The sequence below is a fragment of the Triplophysa rosa genome, linkage group LG2 (assembly GCF_024868665.1).
Source record: "Triplophysa rosa linkage group LG2, Trosa_1v2, whole genome shotgun sequence".
NCBI classification, from domain to species: Eukaryota; Metazoa; Chordata; class Actinopteri; order Cypriniformes; family Nemacheilidae; genus Triplophysa; species Triplophysa rosa.
In genome coordinates this window covers 5602510-5627788 of record NC_079891.1, presented here as the reverse complement: position 1 = coordinate 5627788, position 25279 = coordinate 5602510, and the positions used below count along the sequence as shown (strand labels likewise).

Here is a 25279-nt window from a genome sequence, read left to right as displayed (position 1 = left end):
GATAATAGATAGCCTACTGTAGAAGGGTTTCTTTTTAATACATTTAATTGCACATGGACTTTGCTGTGTGGAGAATAACACGATTGCAAATAAATCAGTGTCTAATCAATGTTACAATAAATAGTAGAAAATCTAAAAGCCAGTGGACAGAAAACTGTAATCAAGTATCTGCTGAATGCAGGGCTGCGCTTCAGTGTTTCTCACGTGGAGCACACGCACAATTACTCGTGCGAGTTTTTATTATTTATTCATTATGAAATTTCATGAAAATAAGGCGAAATGCCCATACCATTAACAAACGGTTTTAATTAATAAACAGGGAATTAATAAAATTAAATATTTGCTTCTTTACTTAATATTGACATTATTAATTCTACACATAATAATAAACATTTCTTTAATCTAGTTTCTAGAAATTCTCATTTCTATAATCAATTTCTATAAATGTAATGTACGTCATTTTAAAATTTAAAATTTGCCAAACTGTGGGAACTGTGGGAATGGATGGTGAAAGCGTGAGCACAGTTTATGTATTTGTGGTACGGATTTAAAAAATCAATGGTACTATTTACAAAACTGAGGGCACGGATTGGAAACTCGTGGGTATGGTTTATTAATCTATGGACAGGATTTGTATTGCGAAGAGGTCCCACGCCAAAAACGTCACGTGTCTAAAACCCATGAATATACTATTATTTCCAATAGCAACCCAACAGAAGTTACAATTGTCACATTTGTATGTGTTACAAATGTTTCAATATATCACTTAAAGTCCGAGTAAAGTGACATTAAAATATGTGTTCTATGTGTTTGTCACACAACAGAAAAGTGTGTTATTAACCACCCAGCCAAATTTGAATGGAGAAAAAAACAAATAAAATAAAGTAAATAAAACAAGTTATCAAAATCTTGGAAAAATAAGTAGGACTCTCTAACGCTGGGGGCGTGTCCTCTGTTGGCGCTGAAGCCACGCCCACTCACGTCGCTCAACCCGAGTCCCCAGCCCAGTAGGCTATATGTGAATTATGTGAATACATTTTAATGGGATGATTTGAATTCAAACACGTGCGATATTCATCAATAGAGTTCGCCTATGCAGATAATAATGCAGGTTAAAGGGTATGCGTATTTGGCGTACTGTCCGGGGAGAGGGCTCCGAGCCCGGCAGTTTCTTCCGAGCTCTGTCCGGGATTGGTGGTTACTCGCAGCAATGTGGTTACAAATAGCAGCCAGCAATGTTCAAAGATAGCATTTGTGCACGGAGGCATCTTAGAGAGACAGGCTTCGTAGGCAGCGTAACAGAATTCTATCTGAATTATAAACAGAGAGCATCTTTGCTTTAACCAATCACATATTTAAAAACTACAATAGTAATTTCTCGCTAGAAATGCTCGCTATTCAATATCAAAAGTTATTGAAAGTGGAAATTAAACTTACATTTATACAAAACTATGCTCCAACGGGCATTTCGGCCGCCATTTTATTTTTTTGAGTTTGGGCCTTATCGACCAATCACGTTCCTCGCATGTTGTTATGGAAGCGACAGGTCTCTGTCATTGGTTAGCTGTGAAATATGTGCTTGACAGGGCAGTTTTTTTTCAGAAAAGTTGAACTTTTTTCAACCTCAAAAGACACTCTGAGGTGCAGAAAAAGAAGCTGGCGCTGGCGTTTAAAAAAGCACTCAGGACTTTTGTTGAAAACACGGTTTACTCCACAGGATTATAATTTAAAACAGACGCTAGCAGCTTCAAAAAAGAAGTCAAATGTGACCAGACAGCTTTGTCTATTTGTAGTGGTTCTCTCTTGAGCTGATAAGGTAGATGCTGAGATTGCTGATAGCGAACCAGCCCGGTGGATTATCTGCTCGTGCTCGTCTCGAAATTTGTTAATTAAACATCATTCACTGAAGCACATCGCGATCACGTACAGTGATTCTCCTCCGTCCATTTGCGTATGCGTTACCATTTGCTTGTTATTTTAGTGTGAGATTTGTTTAGTTGGGCAGAGTGAGAGCGTGAGAGAGCGTGAAAGCTTACAACCATGAGTTTGTGATTGAGCAGACACCTGATGCTAGGCGCTATAGTGATAGGGGAGGGGCCATGCATGCTCGGATGCTCCGTTTCGTCATCGATCCCAAGTTTTAGCCCCGCCCAAAAATATCCTGAAGAGAGAATTGGTGAAAAACTGTTTAACGGTTTAATTCCACAATTCAGAGTCTTTGTAATGTGTTTCAGCAATACATTTGTAACATCTATAATGTGTTTAGAAACAATTCTCAGAATTCACTTTACCCGGACTTTAAGTGATGAAAAAATAGGTTTTGAAGGAAGGACTGACACATCCAGTAGTTACACAGGTACCTGAGTGTTTTGCGAACCATATCTTCATCTGTTATTCCGTAATACGTCAGGGTCTCGCTCCAGACAGGGTTAAGAGTGTTGCGTAGGGTCTTTGTGCGGAGCTTATTGGCCTGGAAAAGAAGACCCATTTTCACGCAGATTAGTGGTTGTGTGCAATGACACACTTTTATCAAATGTCAGATATTTCCAAACACTGTGAACCATCATTCATCATTTGTATACACTGTACATTTATACTGTAATTATTTTTCAAAATTTGAATCTTGCGGTTTGCTCATTTTTTGTATAGCCACACTGTAAAAAATAATGTATAGTCATGTTAAAGGTCCAGTGTATGAAACTTAGCGGCATCTAGTGGTGAGGTTGCGAATGGCAACAAACGGCTCACTCCACCCCTCCCTTTCGAAACGCTTAGGTGGCTAACACAGGACAAAGATGTCATTATGTTTTTGCTTCTTTGCAGAATGAGAAAACGTATTTACGAAACGAGCTCTGTAGAGCAGTTTGTCCGTTTAGGGCTACCGTAGAAACGCGTATTCCATGTAAGGGGACCTGCGGTGTATGTAGATAGAAGTTGCTCATAACGCTGCATTATGTAAGGTCTTTATACACCTCTGAAGACATAGTTATGTATATTACATTGCATTTCTGTCAATAGATCCTCCAAAAAATACACATTGGACTTTTTACAAATGTCTTCCGTTACTTCAACTAACAAAAAAAAAATAATTGAACCAATTTCAACTTCATTTGATATGATATGAAACTAGATTTTTAAACAATTTAAATTCAAGTGACTTGTAAAGCCAAATATAACTTACAAACAAAATTCATCTTGAATATTTTTTTCTATTATCTTTTCAAATATTAAAATCATATTTTTAAATTATTTTAAATATATAAAAGCATTATATATATATATATATTTTTTAATTTGTTATTATTATTTTATTATTATTTTATATTCAAAAGCTTTATTTCCAAAAAATGTTCAATCATTTCAATAATATTATCTTGTCTTAAAGCTGACAAGATTCAAGGTTTAACTGAACCTTGTGTGCAAATTTAAAAAAAGAAAAGAAAAGAAAGAATTTTAACAAACTTCAATTAAAGAAAGGAATTTTAAGATTCTTAGCAGTAAAAGAAAAAAAAACATTAAAACATATTGACAAAGGTCATGTGCTGGCAGCTTAACCAATAGGATTAAACATCCATCAAACCGTAAAAACGATATAGTGTAATTGCACCCCTAGTTACTTGTTTTGCATATTTGCATAAAGATAATAAAGCAATAAACACGCACAAAAAAAGATTAAAGAAGAAAGAAACATTGTTACGTATAGATCAACATAGATCAATAGAGAGGTGGATACTGTTATTTTTCTTTGATATAGTGAGCCATTAATTATGCAAATGACTCATTTATGAGATTCTAACAGTCTTTAGTTAGTCTTGATATGATTTTGTGTTTCAAATCATTTAACCCAAGACTATTATGGTGATTAAAGTTGGCACGTTTAACACTCAGATCTGTTTCATCTAGCACATCTGTGAGGTGTTTCCTAATCCTAATGGCATAACTGCGATATCCTTCCCTATTCAATTACTCAGTCACCCTGTGAAGGAGAGTTTACACACACAAAAGGACAATGACAGTCAGCTGCTAAGTGGATTGTTGGCAAGATGAGCAGGGAGGACACCGGTCACAAACAGATGAGTTATAATAAGGGCTATAATCTGTGGTCTCACAGAGGATGACATGAAAAAATTGGCATTTAGATCTCAAGGTACCACCGGTCCGTATGATTATAGGATTCGAGACCTTGACATGACGGACTGAGCTAGTTACAGATTCAAGAGACTGCACCAGTGTCTGTTTCAAGGAGTGCTGTATGATTTTAAGAGGGAAAAACAACTGACAGCTGTAAATGTTCTTGGATCTCATAAAAGTTAATGGAGAGGACATGTTAGTCTACAGCTTTCAAAGCTATAAATGATCAACTTAAAGTCTTTTAACATTGCATAAAGAGAATGTAATTCAAGGTGTAAGCACAAACATACCTTGCTGGCTCCCGGCAGCAGGTGCAGCTTAACATAGGGATCTGACAGCCCATTGTGATCCATGGGTTTGAGTCCCTGCGAGACAGAAGCAGAGAGGAAGAAAAGAGTGCCATATGAAAAACAAGCATCTTTAGACATCCTGTGAAGTCAAAGGCACAAAGCCGCTTGTCAGTCTGATCGATTCCAAAGGGTTTAGATTCCAATTCATGTCAAACTCTTGCATTTCTAACAAGATGCGCTGTTTCACATCCAGCCAAAAAAAGCTAATTAGAAACACAGAGATTTTGCCATTCCATGACAGGAGAAATTCTCTTCTGAAGCTTGCGTGTTATATTTTAGATTAAGAAACATTTTAGACTGGAAAAGCATTTTCTTCTGGACAGAAAGCTCGATCAGTCTGTGTGGAAATGTTAGAAATATCAGAATTGAGCAACCGTGTTAGTAAAAATAACATTGTTGTTGCCTTTTTACTTAATCCACATGTGGTGTTTGGGTCTGTGGGACCTGTTTTCAATGTTTACCAAAAATATTTTGGAAAATTTGGCCTTTTTCTGGTCTGAAATGAGATGATGTGTGGGAGTATTAAAACAGCAAGATTACTTGTACTGTGCGTGTGCATGCACATGCTGTTATATTCTGCTACAAATCCAATTAAAATGAGTAAATAATAAATGAAACGAGAATTTTTAAAAGAAAATGTGGGTATTTCCCAAAAGGATAGCAAGCATCCCTAAACTATTCTTTGTCTGAATGCAGCAGAGTTATAACGGTTGCTCGGGCATCTCATGTGGCCACTTACTTTTCTAAACTGAAAGATGCCACGCTGATATTCTGACCTGTAAATATGGCTTGTCATGATTTGAATTCAACTCATTTCTGTCTCTTTTTACAATTTGGGATTGTTTTAAAGTAGCTTTACAGAAAATACACTGTAGAGAGACCTAATAACAACTAGTGTAGAAAGAAAAAGAAACAGGAAAGTTATCAAATATAAAATGCACGGTATTACGGTATTTCTATGGAATTTAACCAGTCATTGGTCAGATTGCTTAAAAAGGTAGCAGCACACCTCTCCTCAACAAGCAACACCATACAAAGCATCATCCGTGTCTGCGAAAAACCCCCAAGCCCGATTATGAGCAATAACATCAGTGATGTCTGCCTTGGCAAGCATTTAACTAAAAGCTGCATAGACGTTAGACTAAATATCAATGCAAATCCTCCTTGTTGTCTGATACTGTGGGATTATATTTGCATTTATTTATTATTTATTTATTTATTAGATATTATTTATTATAATGATCTTGCTTGGTCTATAAACACCATGCACTGTGCTGTGTTTTACCTTTCTGTGTTTTTCTTATTTGCTCCTGTAAAGCTGCTTTGGAACAATGCACATTGTGAAAAGCGCTATATAAATAAAATTGAATTGAATTGAATTATATGAGGGAAGACTTCGCTTTACTCTGATCTAACCGAAAGACCACCTGATACCCAATCATCTCATCTGTCCATCTCACACTCTTACTGATGAATTAGCGTCCTTGTAGTTGTGTTCTGGGATTGGAAATTGACTGTGTGGATCCTGGAAGAAATTATAAGACGGCTTGTCTGATTATATTGACAGTGATCCGAGTTGAGCTCTACCACACGCACAACTACCGAAGCCCTCCGCCTGAGATTAACCACCGAACATCAATTGGCATGGAGGGTATTAATGATTAATGCCATATAAATTAGAAACTTGCTGCAACCATCGCATTCAGGAGCACCACTGTGTCTGGGCAACTTTGATATGGGAATGTGCCTGTGAATTTTATGTATTAAACACAAATTTCTCAAGAACGTGTTCTTTCCTGGAGTTCCGATAGCTAAACTGACTTTTAGAACAAACAGAAACAGTTCGGGTAAATCTGTAGTTGCATTTATAAAATAAACACTGAAAGAATTTTCCATCAACCATCCTTTAGGATAAAGGTGATGAGATTTTATTAGACGGACACATCTAAACTACTTTTTCCTTGTTCATTGTTGTATTGCTGTATAGATCTAATTGGTTTTCCCATCCGAACATCAGAAAAAGCAAAATTCCAGCATTAGCATATCATGCTGGCGTGTAAACTGTCCATGCTTCAGTGATGCATTTCATTCCCCAGAACTTTCTCTCGGGTGAGATTACTGTAAGGTCCTTCGTTCGGGCCCCGAGACTCTCAAGTGCAGTCATGTGTGAGATGAGCAGATCTCAGAGGACCAGAGAAGTGGCCAGACTCTCCATCCCGACACACAAGGGCTGTCAGAACCACAACCCCTAATGACTTATTTTCTGCTTCTCTGATTTATAGAGTTTAAACTTGTCAAATAGGCTTCACACCTCAGAACGACCACAAAAGCATAAATAATCATCAGTGTTGCGTTTTACACAACAACAGAGTCTGAGAGCTAAAACAAATGAACATGAGGGGGTGTGAAAAAACTCACTCTCTACGACAAATCCATTGCACGAGGACAAAAATGCCAGGCTGGGTGACAAGCTAACTTTTGCTAGTTTTGTTGTTTAACAAACCATGTAGATGACTAAGAAATCTGTGTTTTAGGTTACAGGGATGTTAAAGGGATAGTTCAGATGAAACTGAAAAGAGAAAACTCTTGCCATAATTTGTGACCCACGACAACAAAACCAGTTTTATGGGTCAATTTTTTTAAATTGAGATTTTTACATAATCTGAAAGCTGAATAAATAAACTTTCTATAGATATATGAGTTGTTAAAATAGGACAATATCTGGCTGAGATACAACCGTTTAAAACTCTGGAATCTGAGAGCGCAAAAAAATCAAAATATTGAGAAAATTGCCTTTGAAGTTGTTAATCAGGGGCACTGTGGCAGACCATCCACTCACAAAAATAAAGTTTTTATATATTTAAGGTAGGAAATTTACAAAATATCTTCATGGAACATGATCTTTACTTAATATCCTAATGATTTTTGGCATAAAAGAAAAATCGATAATTTTGACCCACACAATGTATTTTTGTCTTTTACTAAAAATGTTCCCGTGCTACTTAAGACTGGTTTTGTGATCCAGGGTCACATTTGTTCATTTAGAAGTTGTTCCACACCTGTATACATGTCTTTGTTCTGTTGAACACAAAAGAAGATATTTTGAAGAATGTAGGAAACCAAACAGTTCTGCGGCACCATTGACTGCCATTGTAGTTGTTCATCCTACTATGGTAGTCAATGGTTCCCCAGAACTGTTTTGTTACAAACATTCTTCCAAATATCTTTCTTTGTGTTCAGCACATCAAGAACATTTATACAGGTCTTTCTGGTAAACATCGCGCTACAAAGATGAAAAGAACCATAAAGTGGTTCAAAATTTTTGGTTGAACCTATCCAACGGAACTACATTGGTTTTGGCATACGAAATTAACAATGGTTAAAATATATCTTGGACTCCTAACAGAAACGCAGACGTCCACCTTTCTGATTTTCACAATAAACATGCGCAGCACCCTCATCAGATCTACAAAGCGCTTTTCAAAGATCCACAGGTTTGTTTTGCTCGGTTCGGTTTGTGTTTGCGAGTATGTTTGTGTGTGTGTGGACTACAGATGTTGATCTCTTTGAAGGGGCTGCTGAATCGGCCTCTGAGGTCCACTCACTATAAATGTGAACTGACACAACCTGTCATGAAATCGAGAGCAAGCACAAAACTAAACCCTATTTGCACTATACATGCATCTTTCCACTGTTGTAAATGCAATTCCAATACGTCTAAAACACTTTGATAAAACACACGGGACGGATATATGCCTTTGATGGTGACACCCGAGTTATCGTTTCATCAAGACAGGCACTTGTGTTTCAGGGTTGCATAACATATGGGGACTGCGGTCTGTCTGCACCAAGTAGATCAATAAAGAGAAATGGCCGCCGTGTTGATTTAATACATTGCGCTGCTCTCATACGATATTGGAAGATGCATTAAATACAGATGAATTGAGGTTTTTCGTACCTGCATGCTGTAATGTGCAGCCGACAATGAATGTGTGTTACAGAGCCTGATTTTCATGAATGGACGGCTGATCATAATTATGGAGAAGTCTGAAAAATGGCCAGTGTGACAGGAGATGGGCGGTACCCATCTGCGAGGCCATGTGTTGTGCCCATTTATTCATAACCCTTTCCATGCAGCCCATCATGGCCTTTCTCTTCCTGTCTCCTCATCAACAGCCAACGAGTCCAAATCGGTTTATCTCACAAATGATTTATCTTTCTTCTGTTGAATGAACTATATCCTGTTGGAAATGGTCTCGGCTTAAAACTGAAACAGGCCAGATTCTTTAAAAGGAAAGGGCTGGTTGAAATCAAGTGCATTTCATGAGAGCAGATGGAGGTTCCAACACAGATGACTCTCAATGGCCGTGAGTTGTACGGGCTCCAAACGCCAATGAGACACACGTACAAAGACGCATGCCCAAAATTCTCTGCAGACAAACGTGAGGGTGGTAAACATAGGGTGTCTGAAAAGAAACTGACAATACAAAACAACGTAGAATAAATGAGCAAAAGGCATGACAAAAAGTTTGGCATGAAAATGAAGCTGGGAACGGGTTCTGGAATAAGAAAAGAATGTAGCAATTGCTTTCATCTTAAAATCATTATTTTCATATTGAATGGAAATTAAAAAAATGCATGGATGAATAATTTATAATAAAAGCAATTAAATCAGCAATATTTCATAAAAAATGTCTTTAAGTGGTGACATTCCTTCCCTTTAACAAGTGTGTAGACAATCCCATGAATCTCTATACAAAGAGTATTAATACACCAGTGCAAGACTGAAAACCAATCCATGATGCACATGAGGTCCTTATTCAGGGTGTTGAATAGCCGTTCGGGGGCAAGGAACCGTTAAACATCTCGTGGCAGGACACATTCACGCCCATCTGATTGATGGTGTTCTCAGGATTCCACCATAACCTCCACAGCAGATGGAAAGATAAATTAATACTAGCATGGGTGTGAAAGCACCCAATGGATTCATCTCATTCTTAAGCCATGAATGCATGCATGGAGGCGAGACATAGATACAGACACCTCTGGGTCCATAGCTGCGGTACGAAGACCATATGCAAATAAACACCCACCCACACAGGAACAGATGAGATTCTGCACATTCAATGGTCTATGCTTTTTACCATGCATGCTTTCATTTTGCTTTGTAGTTTAGTGAAAAAATACAATTTTATCTAGAAATCCTTTTACAGAGGTAACAACAAAAAAAAATGTTTAAATATTCCCATGTATTCCCAAGCACATTATTTTAATCGCAGATAATCTGTTCTGTTGTGTTTGCCAACAAACAAAAGCACAGAAGGGATGCCAAATGTGTTATGGGAAATACAAGCAAGCCCAGACGAAACCTGCAGGCTTTATTTGCATCTTCTGCACTGATTTCTAAGGAAAATCTTTGGAGTACATTTACAAATGTTTAAATGAAACAACCATCCTTATGCAAAAAACTTGGGTGTATTTTTTGACTCAGAACCTTGTAAAACAAGCCAATACAGTGGTGAAAACCAGATTTTACTTCATTCGGTTAATAGCCAAGATAAAACCAATGCTGTCCCCTAGTAATCTGGAGACGATCATCCATGCATTTGTATCAACCAGGCTGGACTATTGCAACGCCTTGTATTTAGGATTGTCTCAGTCAGTGGTACATAGATTACATCTTGTTCAAAATGCAGCTGCCAGATTATTGACTGTCACGGGTGTGGCAAGGTGAACCCAAATGCAGGCAGGCAGTGACGGGGTTAACAAAACAAGACTTTAATAATAAATACAAAAGACAAAACAAAACACCCTCGATGGGGAAAACAGAACAGCGATAAATACAAAACAAAAGACTTCCCATGAGGGGGCAAAACAAAAGCAAGAACAGTAAACAAACTAAACTAAAGAACACTAAAACAATTTACTTAACAAAACAGGATCACGGACAGGACAAGGCAAGACGATGACACGAAGCAGCACAAACATCACGCACATAAACATACGTAATACACGAGCACAAGACAAAGAAACAAGAGGGTATATATAGGTAAGACAAACAAGGGATAACGACACAGGGCAGGTGTGGGTAATGAAACACTCAGGGAAGGATAACAAGGAAACGAGATGGCGGGAACAGAGACGAGACACTGGAGAGAACGTATATTATTGTCAAAAGGACAATAATATGTTTCTCTCCACACATAACCAAAGGCTTTGTCATGACTCTGCTACAGGACCAAGAAAAACATGACTAAATGAAGCAGAGCCATGACAATTGACTGGAAGGAGATGGAGTGATAGAATAACCCCAATTTTTTAGCAAACCTATAATGGCTACCGGTGACTTATAGGATCGATTTTAAGGTACTAGTAATGATTTTTTAAATCTTGAATGGTCTCTCACCAGTGTATCTGTCAGATATGGTTACTCTATATAAGACAGTAAGAAACCTACGATCTGCTGATAAATCACTGCTCCAGGTTCCATCGTCCCGACTTAAGCGGAAAGGTGATCGGGCCTTCTCAATAGCCGGGGCTCGTTTATGGAATAACCTTCCGCTAGGTGCATGCACATGCATACGTGTCTTTTGCATTCGTGTTGCATGCATTCGCATTCATAATACGTCCGTCAAAGCGGCCAACACCTCCGTTACGGCCCCAATACGTTAGCGGCCCCATACGTTAGCGGCAAACGCGTCCGTTACGACCCCATACGTTAGCAGCAAACGCGTCCGTTACGACCCCATACGTTAGCAGCAAACGCGTCCGTTACGACCCCATACGTTAGCGGCCATCGCCTCCGTTCCCGCCCCATATGTTAGCGGCCCACTGGGAAAATGCCCGGTACGCCAGATGGCCAGGGTGTTTTCATTTTTTAAAAAATATTTCTTGTTTTATGGTTATTGGATATATTGTAGTGGCAGTAGAAATGTGCTATATAAGAAATAAACCTAAACCTAAATGGATGAGAGACTTGTTTACTGTTATTGATCAAATTAGTAGAAACATTTAGTAAATAAACACGCAAAGAGCAGGAGACGCATAAACTTTTGAATTTATTTGTAAACTAATTCCCATTCTGCAGAAATTGATATTCTTTTGGTGGAAAAGAATATACATACAACAAACAAGGAATAGCACATATGGAAGAATGTTTAGTCCTTACAGACAAACTGGTCCAGTTTCTTATATACACTACCAGTTAAAAGTTAATCACCTATTCTTTATTTTGTAATTATAAACATTCTTAAATAAAATTTAGTTTTGCAATAAAACAACTTCATGTGTTAAATAATAAGTATACAAATCGAAAGACTTTCAAGATCCTGAGAAACAGTTCTGTCAAGTGATCCGAAAGGTAGGGTCACTAAAATTAGGGTACTCTAATTAGGGTTTACAATCAGGGTCGGTAGTCATTGGTTTGGTAAAAAAAAAAGCATTAAAAACATATTAAACATAATAAAACCCTTCAATATTATTTCTAATAATTAACTTTCAATTCATATCTTTCTAACTAATAGTCCTCTAATGTTTTGCTTATGATTATGAAAACCATTATACACGTGTAATGAAAATAAAATATATATATATTTAAAATAATTGCTTTTTATTGTGAGATTGCTGTATTGAATAAGGTCTGGGGCAGTGGGACTCCCCCTTTTGACTTCAAAATAAAGCACTAAGAAATCTTGATCTTTCATTGTTTTAGATCATTTTATTGTCTGTATTGTCTTATTCGTTCGTTCATCTTGAGCTACCTTGGAAGAAACACCGGGTGGTCACTGGGTCTGAGCACAGAGCAATAGTGCCTGCATATAAATGGCCAGAACTGACCGACATATAAATGGTCCCCTGCAGGTCCAGTTAATAAAAACTCACACCAGTACCTACTAATGCCTCTAATACACTAGATCTTTCTATTACATTCCACAGAGTGTGTAAATTTTCTCCAGCTTTACGGGAGGAATCAATGGATGTTCGACAGGAGACACAGCGAAGAAATGGGAGGGAGGACATAAAGAGTATCTTACCTTTTTGTATCTGGGAACAGGGAGCTATAGACTCCATCACAACATTTTACAGCATGCGGCCATGCAAGGAGTGGGATGTGTGCATGCAAGAAAGAAAAGATGGAGGAAAGAGCAGAAAAACAAAATGACACAAAAGAAAACTATTTGTAGATCTAATGAACGAAAAAAAAGAAAAACAGCATAAGTGAAAATAATGGAAAAAATATCCCCAGGCGAGTACGTTTGACCTGTGTGCTTAACAATGTACCTGGAATGGTCAAATCAATGGAAATGGAAATCAATTTCTCTAAATGCACAGGTTTCACAGGCTTGTTTTTTGATGAGTCAACCCCATTGTCAATACAACCCCGAATTAAGCTGCCACACAGTGATGGAGTGTATGGAGGTGCATTGCCGCAAAGAAAAATAAAGATAATGTAAATATCGTTAGATCAACTCTCAATTTCACCGTCAGAGAATGTCAGCCTCAGATTCATCGTTCTCACTAAAAGGTTTATTGTGAATCTGCTTTACTCATAAAGTTGTATACAGTCACGTCAACTTCAGGCAATTCACAACAGTGTACTCTACTGAGAGGGAAAAGTTGGAGGTAAAATATGTCAGTCACATTAAACTTAATACAACACTTTTTGAATATGTACTGACACACAGCAGAGTGACACCACAGGCAAAACAAATAATGAGAATTAATATCATTTCATTAAAAAGTAGCATGTTAATTTGCTGCCTGAGGGTTCAATTAAGCACCCATTTATCTAGTTTAATGCTTCATTTCTGTTTTAGCGTCATGCTTACATCAAACTCTGGAAAAGTAATTCAGAGTTGAGAAAAATGTCTATCTGAAGATACACACATGCTAGGTGAGCATAGTAAGGCGTATTAGTGCCTAAATATTACACTAAAACTGTGACTAATAAATGTTCTACTAACAATACTAAGGGGCCAGATGACATATTGTAACGGTAATATCTGGGTTTCCTACACTGTAAAAAATACAGTAATATTCCAGCAGCTGGCGTGCCAAAAAAATCCCTTAGAATAAAATCTTTTTTTGGTAAAGTAAAATCGCAAGTTTGCATGTTATTTTACACCTGACTTGTAAATTTGATCATTTATATATTTCTGTAATATGACATTTTTTTTACCGTATTTTAAAAATACATGGAAATTCTGTAAAATAAAAGTAGTTTTTTTTACAGTGTATCAGCCTGTTATTTGGTAGATTTTAGACTTGCAAACAAGCAAACAATATCACTGTTCAAACTTTAATAAACCCTGACCTTCAACTTTGCAACAAAAAAATAATTCAATAGATCCAATTGTCAAAGAATGGCCTTTTCAATTAATACAAAGAATAAGTGATGTCATAACCTGTTTTTAGTGAATTCATCCAAACAAGTCCTAACAAAGTGTTCCCTCATTTTGAACCGTGTATCTGTTGTTTTAAAATGTAAAACATGTTTTATTGTTTCGCTTTATGCTTAAAGCTGCAATCACTAACTTTAAAAGAAAGTTATTTTAAGTAAATATATGTATCCTTCTCAATGGTGAGCTTTTAATGATTTGTAAGTTTTGCCATCGAGTACGATTTTATTTGACTTTAACCCACTTAAAGGTACGTAAATTAACCTGCAACATTTTGATTCAAAGGTAGCGTTTATAGAGGCAAAAGTTACAGATTGCAGCTTTAAAGCGTGTGCTTGTGCTATCATAATAAAACAATTCACTGTGTTTGATGTTACCATGCGACAATAACCCCTAAATGGCAAATTCATATATTTATTTCTAAACGTGAGCGAAGTGTTCAAGCACTTTTTAAGGCCTATGAAAAAATTCAGAATCCTAATAATTAACCACAAACAATAAATCACTGTCAAAATATTAGCCATGTTCAATGTCACATCAGTAATCTGTGCACAGGTTGATAGCCACATAGCCAATGCTCCTGGTGAGCGTGTGACCGCTGTCCATCAGGAGCTAATAAGGCTGACCCTTTCAGACATGTCGCTCCCAGACAGAGAAAGAGCAGATCACAGGCAGGTGACTTTAATTGAGTTGATGGGAGGAGGGGGTGTTGGCCTGGCGGTAGGGGAGAAGGGGGATACGTTCTGGGAAAATGGTGATGGGTTAAGTGCTCTGTTGAATAGGGAGCCGCAGAGATGATGTTTTTTTTGTTTGCAAACCCCGGAAGCGAATTAGCATTGTAGGACTTCTGGTTCCATCGTTCCAAAGTCTATGGGTTTTTTGAATGGGTTTTTGGTAAATCGCACGAAAAAAGGTCTGTGGTAAACAAAACCTCTAAATATTTTAACGTTTTATTCTATGACATAAAACACACCAATTATAACCCACTTGTTATTTTTTAAAGCCTTATTGTGTCTTAAAAATGTCGGTTGCTAAAAGCGACTACTTCCTTCTGGCGGGGTCGTTAGACGTGATCGCGCATATAAAGCTCACAAATAATGCAACATTGGCACAGATCTCTTAAAACGTAGATGCGGATTCGTTCACGGAGTAATTACTTACCAGGGAACACGTTTTTAATAAAGTTTGAAAGAGTTGTCAGAGGCTTGGTGGTAGGGGTGGGCGATCTGACGATCTTAAATCGAGATCGATCTTGAAGGCGTCCGCAATCCACTTTTCAACGGAATCGCGAGGATCATGATCTTGTCTGTCGTCTAAAACAAGAGGTGTGTTTGGCATCATTCAGCGCTGCACACACCCATTGGCGTATGACATTGAAGCACCACGAGAGCAGAGGGCTCTGGAAGCTTTCGGATCACTCTTGCCGTGCTGCGAGGTCTCACGCGTGCGATACAATTTTGCAAGTGCATTGGACAGAGCTGTTTGTGTGTGACGTGAATTGATGGCGCACCGCTAATTGACTTCGTTTTAGTCTGTTTTGCATTGCACTGAGTGTCGACCGGGGGGGGGGGGTTGTGTATGGTTAAGTCTCTCGACGGGGTGGGGGGGGGCTTTGGCATGCATGTGTCTTTTGCCTTCGTGTCACATTCATTCGCATTTATAATACGTCCTTCTGAGCGGTTCCGATAGCGGCCCACCGGGAAAACGCAGAACGCCAGATGGCCAGTCCGCCCCTGACTGAACTACACACACTAAAACTCAAGTGTCTATTGTGAGAGCGTCTTCACAATGACCCTTCTAAATAAAACGCAGGTTAACCTAAACGCTCGAATGAAAAATACTGTAGTGTTCTATAGTAGGCTATTTGACATAGCAAATTGTGGTATTCTTGTTTTAAATTGATCAACTGTAGTAATACTAGTATACTTTAATATTAGTAAGGTTCAAACACACTATATTATCTAGGAATTTTACTGCAGTTTACTATAGGCCTAGTAAATACTATAGTATAGGCTACTACAGTATTTTTATGTGGACAAATATATTACTATGGTATAGTAAAAAAACGGACAACACAGAACAATAAGAAATGGGTAAACTAAAAACTATATTGCCCTAATTTATCCATTTGTATATAACATAAATGTCCTTTGTTGCTAACCAGTCTATTTATGCGATGATCTGGTTTTTAGTTTTTTAAAGATGATAACAGACGTTTTATACTTTTGCTACCTGTACAACTGTTTGGCCTGTGCTAAAAAACCTCTGTAGCACCAGTGCTATGTGCAAAAAAGTGAATGTACAGCCCTGTATTTCAATTCAGATTGTGGATCGAGATTCTTTGTTATGAAGATCGTGATATGCTTTTTTTGGGAAGATCGCCCAGCCCTACTTGGTGGTGGTGACGTTGATATCGAGCGACCTTAAGTGTAGTCTGTTTATAGCATCGTGTTAGCGTTTTACTTCAGCCGATTGTATTTCGGCTTTACAAGTAACAAATGTTGTGTTCATTTGTAAAAATCATCTTGACAAAACGTGTAAACATCATAAACCTTTGTTAATCACAGAGCTTATTTTTTGCGATCTTCCAAAAGTCTATGGGAAAAATGCATAGGCTTTCGGTCGAGGGAACCAGCGCAGCGCTTACTTCCGGGTGAGCCTACAAAAATACGTCATCTCTGAAGTACTTTATCGGGGTCAGTGAAGAGAAGGGGGTCTTTAATGCAGGCTGGGGTTTGATAAGGCTGGGCATCAGAGGAGACGTGTCCTTGTTTGACCTTCACAATACGTACAATAATGACCTCTGTTAAATTTAATTTAGTTTTATATAAGTTTTAGGTATGTGCAACTAAAACAGAATAAAATTGTAAATTGCTTATAAATTGTGAATTTTCACTTTTCACACGAAACATTAGTTGTATTTTCCCCCGTTGATCATGTCTTATCTCACCGAGAACACTGGTGAACAAGGACTTTTACTTGTGTGCCTTAAAAAATTGGAATGAAGGGTTGCACTTCTCTTTCTTGTCACGTGCGTGTCTGTTCAAAAAGACAATTAGTCTAGCACTTAGGAACTGGTGAAATATCAATTTGAGAAATGACTATGGTGGCCACAGATGTCCACTTAAACATGAATATTGTAGAAAACATCCTCTAGTGTTCTACAAAACTAGACATTAATTGGTCTCAACCATTAGTAATTGCGTACTTGTTCTTATTTGCAGAAAAGGTTGGAAATTTGATACAAATGCTTTTAAACAACAAATAAATAGGAAGTTAATATTGGGAAACTTCTGTTTAAGACAAAATACGTCACACTCCTATCACCTGTGTAGGTATTTTCGAGTCTGTTGTCACAGGATTGTGACAGCACTGTGTCTCGTGTCAGACCACTGACTCTTGAACTTGACTCAGTCTTGTTGATGGTGTTCCTGGTTTTTGTATTTCTTGTAAAAAAAATTAAAATTAAAAACACTGTATTGAACAATTAAAAAACAACAACAATAAGGCATTCTATAGTGTGACTCTATCTAGCACCTTGCAGCCCATCATGCTTAATAACATCCTTTAGCTGTGACTCCATTCAAAGTATATGACAGCCTCTTGAACCGTATTACTTAAACATCTTAAAAATGATCACTTGTCAACATGGGTATTTGTACGTCACATCAGCAGTGTGTCTTGATAATAAGAAGTCAATTCCAGTTACAGGCAGTATTAACATGATGTGACTGGAAAACACCATGAAACCGATGTTTACAAAAATCTCCACAAAATTACCAGCAGGTGTGATGGTTCTGCTCTGATTACAAATACTCCATTATCTGTATTTCTTCATGTGTAAGCCCATGTAATCCCTTGTGTGTTGTGACAGTGCGTGTCTTTGGATCAACGCTTATCACGTCATACCAGCAGATTCACTCTCACACCCCAACAAAGCTGTTATTCAACCAGCAACCTCCATGTGTTTGATCTTTCTGTGACTGTCCATGGTACTGAAAAATGGAGTTGGCCTATAGAGAACTATAACGAAATATGCAATCTTGACCGGCACCAAACACCGCAAATCTACACGATCACACCATCTTCAAAACTATTTATCAGTAACGGATTGAAAACCAATTGCATTCAATTTTGGATGCCAATCAACCAAAGCAGAACTCAATGGTATTATGTGTTTATATACATGATACCACATCCTTAATTTCTCATTTAAATCAGATACATTGGTCGAATTACTCCGCTATTTTAACCAAAATCTGCACATTCATAGAGTTTTTCTAGCTATAGCACTGCCTTCAACAAGTGTCACTAAATGACCAACAAATGACGAACAGACAAAGCTTTTGAAAAAATAGTGTATTTACTTGTATGGTTTGGAAAATTAATTGTCTTTTGTTTAATAAGTCATTGAAAAAAATTGTCATAAATGTATTTAGACATCACGGATTTGGTACAAAATATGAAAGCAATCACATGATGTGCATATGTGCCAAATGACTAGCCGCTGTCCTTGGTCCTGACCAACTTCAGACATAAGCTAGTCCAAGCTAGTTCCTTAAAGGAATTAAATGAACTGAAAGGTTCCTTTTCAAAAACCCTCTTTTATCTTAAATGTTTCACTCATCTCTATTTATGTAATGGACGTGGTAATTCCTACAATCCTCTCTTTAGAAATGACAGCGTTGTGATTGTCAGATTGATGTGATGTGAATAAACAAGGCTTGAATCAGGTTCTTCACTGAAGAGCGTTCAGCACAGAGGAAGACCCTGGTGACAGGGTGATTAACTACACATCTCGAGTTTCTTAAGCATCTGTTTCTGTAGCTTTTAATAAAGGACGAAGTTGGAAAAACATCAAGTGAAATACTGTGCAGTGTTTTCAGCTACATTTTAAAACACCACTATTTCTCTTTTTCACAGCATCTTCAATTCGATTTTACACGTACATAGAAAACAACAGACAACATTAATAAAAAAACATAAATAACAACAGACATTTAGTCTGGTAGAGCCAAACTCTTCACTATCAGTAAAGTCCTCTCTGCAAGAACTGTCCATTTAAAATCTAAAGTGACCAATCACACTTTGCTTTTTGTATTATTTTTGTCACATTGCTACTACAATAAGTATTAACACGCTTGGAATGATGCTGGAAGTCAAATCAGACCACAATAATGTAGTGTCCTAGCAAAAAGCATTCGACTTGAGGTAGAAAAATAAACACCTTTAGATGCCCTCTATGGTTAACCTCACCAAAGCATCACCATCTCAATTCTCAACTGATATGGCCTATATTCTCAAACAAAAAAAATTGTTCTTTTCACAACCAACTACAAACTCATGCCTGAATCCATTCTGTTTAAGAAATCCCACTTTTTACAATGCGATCAAATCCCAAAGGATAAAACCAGGTCCCGCTCCAAACCTTTCTCTCTTTTCTATATCCTGTTTCTCTCTCAAATGAATCACATTATGCAAGTAAAATGGATTGCTGCTCAACTCTAAAATAATGTGTTCATCTGAGTTCATCAATCCATGTCAATCAATCAGTAGAGCAGACACTGGACAGCGTGACCTCCATAAAGGCCCGATTACCATAAACCGGCTACCGGCTGTACTCGCTAAAAGCATTTAAAGGGCTTTCTAATATGTGTGTTGAATAACTCTGAAGCTAGTTCCTGTGCGTTCCCTTACAACATAAAATGAAATGGTACATGCTGTGCCTCTCAAAGAAATTTCAGTATATGATCAATAGCTGTGTTGGCTGCCCGTGCCTACAGTATACGACCAGATATCGGTCACGTTCCTTGAGCGTGTTTGTGTGTACACGGGCATGCAGGTATTCTTATACCTATAATATATAAATGGGCACATAATAGATTATCTGATGAAACTATACATAATTCAACATGGGCATCGGACAGCAAAGGACAACCAATCCTTACAAAGTCAAACAGCAACTTCTCTGCACATGAAAACACTCATCATTGCCTTCCGCTTAACAGTTGAACGGTTATTCATTTAAGCGTTTTGGATGACTGGCTACTTAATAATTCAACAGCCTCCGTTATCTGCATAATGTTGATAAGGAGCCGCACAATATAAGACAACTGAAAGGAAATATTAACAGGCTGTAGTCTGACAGAAGGCCTCGGTCGGGCTGTACGTGGGCAGGGTTTGCTGTGGAAGCTGTTGGACTTTTTCAGATTTAGAGGAGAGCCAACGGAAAGAAGATCAAAGAAACAAGGGTCACTGCGTGGGCTACAGAAAGCTCGTCTTTGATCTCTTCAAATACTTGGTGACTTTGCGACTCTTCCCACTTGTCTGCCAAAAGGGTTTTCTTTTGAAAGCGGTGTTTCTCCGCTACAGACTCAAGGACAGACATTTTACATGACGTTTCTTGACGATGATTATTTAAAGGCTCTTGTTGGTCACGTAGGAGGATTTTCAAGGAAAAGTACGCCCAAAAATGAAACTTAAGTCATCATTTAGTCACCCATATAGTCATATTGTTTTCAATCTGAATGATGTTTTTATCTTCTAAGAAAGACAAAGTTTAGCATTTCCACACAATGAAATTAAATGGAGAGCAAGGACTGTCAAACTTGACTAAAAGTAACATAAAAACAGTCCATATGACTGATGTAAATATTCAATACATAGCGCTTGATGCCATTCAATAGATTTGTGTGAGTTAGACTAAAATTAACTAAAAATACTGAACTCTCCAATCTCATTCACAATTGTGTATTTTTCAAGGCATAGTTCACCCCAAAATGAAAATTCTTTCATTATTTACTCAATCTCCTGTCATTCCATTTTTTTCTGCATAAGAATGTGGGTAACCAAACAAACAAACAAACAGCATTGGCTGTTAACTTCCATCCCCTACCATGACTTCCACTGCATGGACACAAAACCACGGAGACATTTCTCAAAATATCTTCTTTTATGTTCCACAGAGAAAAAAGTCTTTTTAAACAAGTTTTTGAGGTTTTGAACAAAATGAGGGCTAACACTTTAGCGTTTATAACCCCTAAATTAGAGACAAGCCTTGTAATTGTATAAATCGGAGTGGAATGGTGTTCTACTTAATCTCTCAGGGATCTGGGAAATGATCCAGTATAAAGTGCCCAAAGGAGAATAGTGTTACTAATGGGAATAGCACGTTCTCAGTCTGGGCACACTAGTTATTAGAGAAGACCAAGTTGGCTCATTTGTCTCGTAGGCTTGTCCTCTTTGTGCAGTTCCGAGAATAACTGTGAACATCATTTGAGGATGACCATGAAGCTTTTCCCCATCTGATCCAGAAGCGTAATCGCATTTGGTGTTTTATATACAGCAAAACAGAGGCAGCACCACTTTTGTTTGACGGAGATGTCATCTCAGCTCTGCAATAACATTATCAAAGAGCCCGGCGAACAAACAGCGCTGCTGACCGGTGCTAACCTCTGTGCATAGCTTACTTAAGCCACCTGTTATTTTTCAATTACCAGGTGGCCTTGTGCATCTTGCTTCGATGTGGTCACAATGCAAAGAAATTCTGTCTTACTGGACGTTCAATAAATATGTTGTACTTTGCTATATTAAAGTGGTTTCGATATGTTTATCAAAGCTAGGGACAAAAAGCAATCGCCTGGAGCATCATAAACAGAGAAATGTTTATAGAATATAGCCATCAATGCGCTGTTGTTTCTATTACGCTTTAATTTAGCTATTTCCCTAGGGGTGTAAGAAACTGGTTGACACAGCAAGAACCTCAATATTACAAAATTAACTTTAAGACTTGTATACTCACTATACTCACAGCGTGGATGTGACAATTGGAGCAAATGTACAAAAACAAAAAAGAAGCTGAAAGTGCTGTATGCACCATAAAGTGGTATGAAAAATGAGTGTTGAAATGGCAATGAAAATATTTACAGTTATTGTTATTCCAGATCACATTGTATTTACAAAACTCCGCCTACCGCAATTGAGAATTTCAATTTCCCCTGAGCTTTGACATATTAATGTACTACAATAACTGTAGGTTTCAAATTCTATATGTTCAATTCAAAACTTCCTGGTTAGTCCGAAAATAGTTTTTATTGAAAACAGGCTGTCAAAACGCTTCATATGCATTTTGTCTCATTATGACATTGTAGTGTAACAAAAGACCAATGCCTACTCCTACATCATTGCCTCTTTAGCCCCACCCACCTAGTCATGTATAGTAGGTGACAAAATTAATGGCCAACTTCAGACAATTGACACCTTTGCTTTTTTCAAAATATATTATTCAAGATGTATTGAACAATGCCTTCATTTTTCATAGTTGTACATAGTTGGGGTTTAGGTTATAAACTGGAGCTCAGCTTTGAAAAGAATGAAAGGAGGCTTGGCAATCACATGTGCAAAGTTGGAGACTTATAAACACAGTTAGGAGATTGGCTACAAAATATTACTACATAAGAGAATCAACATATATTATTAACAGAGAATATTGTAGTCAGTGTTTGCCGTTTCAGTAATTCTGAACCTTCAAAGTTTAGTATTTTGTCCATTTTGTACCATCTAACTCATATTTTGACGGTTTCATCGAACCTGAGGGAGGACTAAAACCCAATATTGTACAATTATACACCCCCTACACATCACTGCTGTAGGGGGTAAATACGAGAGTACATCACAGCAGCATTTTAATATGCAAAGCTTAAGCAAATAAATATAAATCAGCTGCATTAACACCTTTAACATTACGTCATCACTGCATTGAAACCAGATGATGATCAAATGACTGAGAAAAGCAATATATTTGAGCATATTTCTAGACAAACCCGGGCTCCGGAGCTACCGGCCTCCGAACTCGTCGAATTCTCCGGCTCCAGTGCTGATGGAACATAAAGACTTTTATGTTCCATTTTACATCCAACAACAGCACACCTTTGTTGTTTCTAAGACATTTTTGTCGCTGGCTACATCTGCTCTTGCCTGAAAATGGCTGACAGCGTGTCTCTGGTGGAAGGTGGAACTACGCACTCATAAGGCGGAGTCTGTGAGCGGTCATGGGCGGGCATGTGACATCACATTGATAGGGGATCGCCAACAGCCTGTTTTGTGTCACTGTTGTAGTTTAAAGGAGATTACAAAAAGAAGAATAGATGGATTTGTATAATTACAGGGTGTTTCTGCACACACGCTGGCGACTCAATTTCTGGTAGAAAACATTTAAAAGTGCATTTTCTGGGATAGCGGCCCTTTAACACACGCTTTTAGAGAAAGACCTCTGCTAAAGAGAGGTAAATACAGGCACCTGCAGTGCATTAGAGAAGTTTTGTAAATGACACTGAAAGGTGTCGTGTGTGTGAGCAGAGCAAAGTTTTATAAGTGATTATACTGTGACCGAGGACAGCAATTACGTCGGTAAGTCACCTCGCTGTGAGAAACAAGCTCTTCATCCTAACTGTCGATGTGCAAAACTAGTCAGGCATGTTCGCAACTCAACTCGCTTCTATAAAATGACATTACTGAATGCAACAGAACACCGAACAAGAAAAAATGTCAAAACTTCATATTTCTCAAATTAACTATAAGTGGGACGTACATGACAGGTGGTTGGAGGAAAGGGGGTGAAAATGTGACTTATTTCAGACGTGAAGCAAGTAATTACATTTTGCCAAATTTCGAACCAGCATGCACTGCTTCAAGTCTTCAAGTCAGTGCCGCATGAAATCGAACACATCATGCAAGAGCAGCATTTAAAAATAAAGAAAGGGCACCAGCCACAAGTATCAACTCTGTGAATCGCAGTGTAGGCTACGGCACATTTCTTGCAACAGAAGCATTTCTGTAAATGACGCAAAAAATGTATAAAAGAAAGGAAACTGCTGAGCTTTTTAGTGTAGAAGTGAGAAAAACAGCTTTTGAAGGAGCGAGACAGAGAGATTGCTTGTAGCTTGCTGCTGGGGAGACAAAGCCAGTCTAGACAGAATACTAAGCAAAGCAGACAGCAGCAGATGCTAGCAGCAGTCTGTTGTCAGGGGAAATGCCTCCCACACCACAACACAGAGAGCGGCACACAGGCAGACATAAGCCAAAGGGATCCCCTCAGAGCATGACATCCCCCTTAACAGACCGTACACTTTATAGAACTTTATAGACATTATAGAAGACAGACTAACAGAGGAGAAGAGTTTTAGGAAGCAAATTATTTTCCCCAAAAATAGTGTATACTGTATTTTATTTGCACTGTATTTTCTACTGCAAATACTGGATATGGGTCTGAATTTGAGATTTGAGATGTATTCCCCTCTCTCACACATTTATTGGCTGGGGAAGTGCAGGTTCCTACCTTGGCTTTGTTGATAGTGCAGTGCAGGGCATTGTTCTCCTGATCATACAGAAGGCTGAAGTCCAGAGTGCCGAGTGTAGCTGCAAGGAAACAGATAAAAAACAGAGCAGACTTTAGAATATATGCAATGCTAAACAAATTTAAACGTGAGAACTAGTTTAAAGTTTAGACCATATTTTGCTATCCCAATGTATGGCGCACAAAAAACCGGCAAGCTCTAATCTGATTGGCTGGCTGACACTAAAGATATTCATATGAAAAAGATACGCCACTGCCGTTACAATGAATGGCGAGGAATGCCCCGCTCAATATGGCCGCTGTAGCAAAGGAAGTCCCGCCTTCCAGTAAAACGAGCCAATCGTCAATCACTAACGACTGACAATTCTCTGGGGGCGGGGCTCTCATGAGGCGCTTCCCAGCCTGTGCACAGGCGCAGTAGATGAGGCGACTTCGAACGACTTCCGTAAACAGACTTCCGCTGCTACGCAACTTTAGTAGTCCGGTTGCACAGGCTCTGTTGGAGATTCTGCTACTCTCCAGGGAAATAAAAGCATCGGTTACAATAAAGAGATAGAGTCTTCAGAGATAGAATTAATAACTGGATTTGCCAACGTTTGGAGGAATGTGGTCTTGAATATTTGATATTCAGAGATTTGTTTGAGATATAAGCCCGGGGATTTGTGTTATATGGAAAGGTGAGGTCATGTAATAGTTAGCAGAACTTCACCAAAATTTTAATCCCGTCAAAAATGACCATCTCAAAAACTGTCCCCTATTTTTTATTAATTTATTAAGGTTTTCTTTTTTTTTTAAACCACACCTTTCTCTTCCCCAAAATCTCTTTGTAGATTTTGGCCAGAGTAAACTGTAAAGCCAGATTGTATGCCTATAGTGAAAAAACTCTGTGAGATTACAAAGGCTGTAACTTTAAATCTTGGAGAAATCCATGAAAGATTGTGAGAGAGAGAGAGAGAGAGAGAGAGAGAGAGAGAGAGAGAGAGAGAGAGAGAGAGAGAGAGAGAGAGAGAGAGAGAGAGAGAGAGAGAGAGAGAGAGACAGAGAGA

The 25279-nt window shown here is 38.1% G+C and overlaps 1 protein-coding gene across 2 annotated transcripts in view; it reads right to left on the bottom strand.

The window, feature by feature from the left end:
* The window catches only part of doc2b (double C2-like domains, beta), a 182789-nt gene that overhangs the window by 33628 nt on the left and 123882 nt on the right, over positions 1–25279 (bottom strand). For both annotated transcript variants that reach the window (XM_057357618.1, XM_057357609.1), the window contains 3 exons: positions 24216–24295; positions 4422–4496; positions 2361–2470 (listed from right to left, as the gene is read on the bottom strand). In XM_057357618.1, the coding sequence (XP_057213601.1) occupies positions 2361–2470; positions 4422–4496; positions 24216–24295 (265 nt within the window). The remainder of the gene's footprint in view (positions 1–2360; positions 2471–4421; positions 4497–24215; positions 24296–25279) is intronic.